The sequence below is a fragment of the Gopherus flavomarginatus genome, chromosome 1 (genome assembly GCF_025201925.1).
Source record: "Gopherus flavomarginatus isolate rGopFla2 chromosome 1, rGopFla2.mat.asm, whole genome shotgun sequence".
NCBI classification, from domain to species: Eukaryota; Metazoa; Chordata; order Testudines; family Testudinidae; genus Gopherus; species Gopherus flavomarginatus.
Window position 1 is genome coordinate 107,620,204 of NC_066617.1, and position 6,007 is coordinate 107,626,210.

The following is a 6,007-nucleotide window of genomic DNA, read 5'->3' on the forward strand; positions in this document are numbered from 1 at the left end:
TGACCTGTTCTCCTTTGATGCTTGGGAGAACTAAATATTAATTATTTTTTAATCTTTCAGCTAATTGCACTTAAACGAAAACTTTTTCCGAGGAGGAGGATCCAAAAGGAAGTTGGTCATGAACGAATCAAGGTTTAGAAGAGCTTTGCTTGGAAATCAGTCTACCTCAAGATGTAATAAGCATTTAAAATTGTTATTGGAGACGCGTCTTTATGATGTAACATTTAGCTAGTTTGACATGAAGAAAAAAAGTCAAATATCCATAAATTATAGCCTTCATGGCGCTGCGAGTAACACGCAAGCTCCTGACGTTATGAGACGGGGGGGAAGTTAAGAGTGTGCACTGGCGGTTCTCAACTGGTTTTACTTTACAAGCATTAGCTCACGGATATGTTATCCTTTTTATAAAAAGGGTTACTGAAACAAACCTAGCTGCATTTAAAGCAGTGGACATTGCCAACTAAGTATAATGTTGGAAAGTTAAACTGTTCAGGATTAACTAGAAAGATGTCCCTAACCTTGCATTCCAAAGCATTTTGCAGATTGCTTAATTAATGAATACATTTGTGTTGATGCTGCTTTTCCGTTTTTAGAAGTAAAACAGAGGATAATTGCTTAATTTCCCAATTAGATATAGTCTACATGTAATGACATTTACATTGTTTAAATACACCCACAAGGCAACCTCAAATTGGTGGTATCTAATGAGGAATTTGGATGATATATATCCTAATGATATAATCAAGAATCAAAACTACTGGTACTATTATTTTAAAGATTTTATTTCTCACCTAATTCATTAAATTGCCAGGAATACTGTGGTATTGTTTGTAGGCCTAATTACAAAGAGAGAGCGCTGTAGTCAAGTAAAAGTAACTAGGATGTTGTTATTTTACAAGCATTGTAAATATACAAGCAAAAGTGCCTCGTCATATGAATGAGTAATATATTGTTTTAATGTTGCATTGTATTACAGCGATGTTTCATTTCTGAATTTGGTAATTATATTCTTATATGAAGCATTAATGTTTTAAAATTTGGACAAGCACAAGCAATCCTGTCATACTTTGTTAAGACAGGTGTCAGGGTAGCAAGATTTTTAAGGGGGAGACAATACTGAGACTCTTTTCAAGCAGATATTTTTGACAGAGTACTTGCAATCATAGTTATTAACAGTAGTCTTCTAAAATCACTTCACTAATTATTTTGTAATTGGAATATGAGGTATACAATACATTGTGTGCTGTAAGATATTCAGTTTGTTTTAAAGGAAACTAAAGTCTTGTGATAAACAATGCAGTTATTTTGGTTTATTCAGTTCTTGCTCTAGAGGAAAAGAAAATACATCCAATTTAGTAAATTACTCACACCTATTATTCCTGTAGACTTTGCTTATCATTAGAAATATTCAAAGGTAACTCTAATTTGTTTTCACATTATCCAGTGCATACACAGATTGTTAAACCAAATAGAATCTAATTTTTAAACATTTTAAAATATAAGCATTTGTATTTTTTTTAGTATTTCATACTAGAAGACCCCAGATATATTTAATATGCGGTGACACATTAAAGTAAACACATAGCATATAAAATAAGCAGTTTATATCTGTCCTACTTTCAATTGTCGAAGTCTTCTCTTTTGGCAGAAATGTCAAGGATGGTAGAATACTTCAACAAATGAAATTACAGGAAATCCAGGATGAAATAAAGCTAGATTTTTAAAACTTTTTACTTTAAGAAGACACTCACTCTCAAGTAGATTAAGTCCAAAATTTGATCTACCTTAAAATTGTTGTAGTATTATTTTTTAAGTACATATAAGAAATGATAAAAGAAAAATAACTACAGGGCCAGTTTTTCAAAACTTTTGTCTGTTACATGTGCAAATCATGAATTTCCATATACAGAATGCCTGTTCATTTGTGTAGTTTAAACAAACAGTTTTGAAAACTAGGTTCATATTATTTTGTTTTATTACACCAATAGCCAGCAGACAGAGGATAAATTAACTGACGAAATTTATTTCCAGATCTGTGTCAATGTCTGTGATAGAGATATCAAAAAGAAGGAAAGCAAACAGAGCTGAAAAAAATTGGGTGTAGGAGGAAAATATTATCCCAATATTTGGTAAATTGGAAAGGACAAAACTAGTGAAGTAAAATATTTCCAGTCTTCTATGAGGTTAAAGAGCAGAGAGTAGAAATCAAATGATCAATAAAAAGTTCTTGACAATATATTTTATCTTTAAGCTCACTTTTTAGAATTTTTTTATGTAATTGTAATGTAGTTAGATAAAATAATTGGGAAAGATGAAAACTTCATTAAGACCATATTCTGACGAAGAAGTGTATAGATTCACTACGTGGTTTGAGAGAAACAAAATCTTAAATTACTTTCTTTTTCTGGAATTTTCTGTGCAATATGGTTGTTACGAGCAATATGATTGTTCTGAGCCATATGATGATCACCACTTAATAAAGCAGGATATCAGAAATATGCTGCCACTATAATGTCTGCCGGCTGTCTGACAGCTTACTCATATCATTTTTGCCCCAAAGGTCATATATTGTCGTCATCTTTAAAAAAATTACTTTTGAAGTGACCTGTTTCAAATACAATAGCTCTTAAAACCGAAGGAAAATTTTATGCAGAAATTAGCATGTGAATCAATATTAAAGTCCAGAGAGAAAGGACTTTCAAAACTTGGCTACATTTAAAGCTTTGGATCCTCTTAATTGCGTCACTTTCTTCAGTAGTAAAATTAGTGAATATCACCTGTTGAAAATTATTTTTCCTATAACTAAAAAGATTGTCTCTAGCATTTGATCCATAAATCGTAAAATGCATGTCATAACCTTCTAGATCAGGGTTTTTTGGCTATTGTCCATAACTTTGTCAGCAAGAAGTCACTTGAGGCAAAAAATAAATCTTCGGATATGAGACGTCAAACAATTTGACCATGAACATTAACGTAACATTTGGTAGTATAAAGCTAAAAATTGACTGTACAATAGGCTATTAAGGCCTCAGTCCAGCAAGGAGCTCTGTGTGGGTGAACCCTTGCATCCGCACAAATGTCCTAACAGAACTTGGATAGATACCATTTCAATTTGCTGAGAGAGACTTTCTTTGTGAGTGCCTTTGGAATAGAAAAGGTAAATTATTAGTAAAATTGAAAAATTATCTATAAATAAATCACATTTTAAAAACATTGTTTACATTTAAAACATTTTGATAGTGTCACCTTTTTCCTTATTCACCATTAGCAAAGTATTAATAAATTTAGCATTTTATTACCTAGGGTCTCAAGGGGCCTTTTTTTAGGGCCTGTTTCAAAGCCCAGTAAGTTACTGGAAGTCTTTGAATTGTCTTTAGTGAGCTTTGGATCAGACTCTAAGGCCCTGATTCAGCAAGATACTTGAGCACAGGAATAATCACATTGAAGTCAAAGGGACAGCTTATGTGGTAGGCAGGTGCTTAACTACTTTCCTAAATTGGGTCCTGTGTGTTTCCATTAGAAACCACATTTAAGGAAGTGAAATGTTAAATAAAGTATTAAATAAGGAAGAAAAATTAAATAGGTTCAGGTAGATTTTGTAAAATCATTGTTAAATTGATTTATGCTGGTTTTGAATCGGTTTGAAAACTATAGAAATATCACTCCATAGATATCTTTCCTAAGTGTTAATCCAAAAAATGTATTTTTTTTGCAAAGAATGCCACTAACACTTGAGCTCTAGAAACAAGATAATATAGCTCATTTTCTTCTTTCTTTCATGGGTGTTTAGATATTTAACATAGTCACTGATTTAGAATGGTTAACTTGAAGATCCTGTCAGGGTTTCTAAAATATAATGTCCTTATTACCTGTAACACCTAATAGGACCCTAAAAAAGGAATTAAATTTGTGCAAGAGCACTCTCTTATTTGATGTCACCAGTAAAAAGAGTGACAATGGAACCAGGAAAATTCTGATTATTGAGTGAATTGCAGAGCTTGTTAGAGGACGTTAACCTGTCTTGAAGAATGCATGGATTGCTGAAAGGGCTGAATCTTCAGGCTTTTATACACTGTGAACTTGGTGAGCATAGCTATAGCACAGAATACTCTGCAGTAGCTATTCCAGAATAACTCCCAGTTTAGACAAGGTCTTAATCTTCCAAAGAATATGCATCTGTAAAAGAAAAAAAATGTGAGCAGTGTTTTTGGACTTAGAGAATCTTGTGCCATGCAGCGTCCTCCAAAAATGTGTTTTTGACAGTTCCCTTTGTAAAAATTACATCATCTTTCTTCCTGTTAGTTTTACTGTGATTTCCAGGTTTTCAGTGGTCAGAATAACTAAAATCTCATTTTGCATATGGTTGATCTTCAACTGCTTACATGCTTATTTTTATTCATTTCTAATTCAAGCTATTACAAAATCAATTATGCATGGATGCATTGTACAATAAAACATTTCTGGATGTTGATTAGTGTCTACCAGTGTATCGTCTTGTTCTGTCTCTGCTTGGTGTGTCTTTTCTGGACCTTCAAGGAAAGGAGTTTGTCTTTTCTATTAATTTACATTTACTATATACATTATATTTACCATTCTGAAATTCAGCCACCTTTTAGATTGATGGTGGCAAACATCCATTGCCCAGCACAATGTACCTGGCAGAAGGCAAATGTTGGTCAGACACTTGTGGAAAAATGCATAGGGCCATTTAATATCCATGTAAGCAGAAACACCCTGTGGAGGATAATGAAGGTGGGTTTGGTCCTTCTGTGTAAAATGTATGTGGATACATGGGAGGGTGAATATGTATGAATGAAGAAGTGGATGTATAGGTGCCTTGAGATGAGAGCTTGTGGTGAGTGAAAGGGTCTGTGATGTTGGGGTGGCTGGAGACCCATCTGGAGACACAGATATTGACCAGGAGCTGGTTTAGGTGAAACAGTGGATTTGGGGGCTATTCAGTCCCTTTACCCAGGTTCTTTGCGTGAGTCAGTGTTCTGGAGCACACAGGCACAGGTGGGGAACGAGTAGCACCAGGATTCGCCTTTTGGGGGAGGAGTGGGAAGAGGGAGGAATGACTGGCTATTGGAGACAAAACTGTATTGTGAAAGCTCCCCTAAGCACTGAAGTGAGTGTGCCCCAGTGGGGGTTGAGAGACTAGGTTTCTGTGCTAGAGCAGGGAAGGCACATACTGCCCTATGCTGTTTTTGTCCTGCTCCAATTGGTTTAGAGCTGATGACTGCTTATAGTGGGAGGCGGGGGGGGCGGGGGGAAGAAGTTAGGCTTTTAGGGGATCTAAGTGTGGCAGGGATTGAGAGGCTGGGTTATGAGGGGATCTGGGTGTGGGGGGGACTGAGAAGCTAAACTGGGGGATCAGTGTATGGGAGGGGATGGAGAAGCTGGGCTGTGAGGGAATTAGAATGGGGAGTGGAGAGGCTGAGCTGCGGGGAACGGAGGATAGGGAGGGCGAGGCTGTGCTGTGGGGGGATCAAGGTGTATGTGGGGGGATAGGCAGGCTGGGCTGTGGGGGATCTGGGCAGAGGGATGAGGCTGGGCTGTGGGGGGATCAGGGAGGATGTTGAGGGGGACAGGCTGGGGGGGATCAGGGAGGGGGGATGGAGAGGCTGTGCTGTGGGGGGATCAAGGTGTATGTGGGGGGATAGGCAGGCTGGGCTGTGGGGGATCTGGGCAGAGGGATGAGGCTGGGCTGTGAGGGGATCAGGGAGGATGTTGAGGGGGACAGGCTGGGGGGATCAGGGAGGGGGGATGGACAGGCTGGGCTGTGGGGGGGACAGGCGGGGCTGAAGGAATCTGGGCGCGGGGCGGAGGGATGGGCGGAGTTGTGGGGACGCTGGCGGAGGGCGCGCGGGGTGGGAAGAGGTCACACGTTCCCCTCCCGCAGGGAGCGAGCCCGGCTTGTCTCGCGGGGTCTCGTCTCCTGGGCGGCGGCGCCAGGCTGGTCAGTGCAGCCCGGGCGCGTTGGGACGGGAGACGGCGGCGGCTGCGT

At 38.5% G+C, this 6,007-nt stretch overlaps 1 protein-coding gene across 1 annotated transcript in view; it reads left to right on the plus strand.

The window, feature by feature from the left end:
• Positions 1 to 4,471, plus strand: part of GNPTAB (N-acetylglucosamine-1-phosphate transferase subunits alpha and beta) — a 62,909-nt gene extending 58,438 nt beyond the window's left edge. The window contains exon 21 of the mRNA XM_050945469.1: positions 61 to 4,471. Coding sequence (XP_050801426.1) covers positions 61 to 138 — 78 coding nt within the window. The 3' untranslated portion in view covers positions 139 to 4,471. The remainder of the gene's footprint in view (positions 1 to 60) is intronic.
• The last annotated feature ends 1,536 nt before the right edge of the window (positions 4,472 to 6,007 follow it).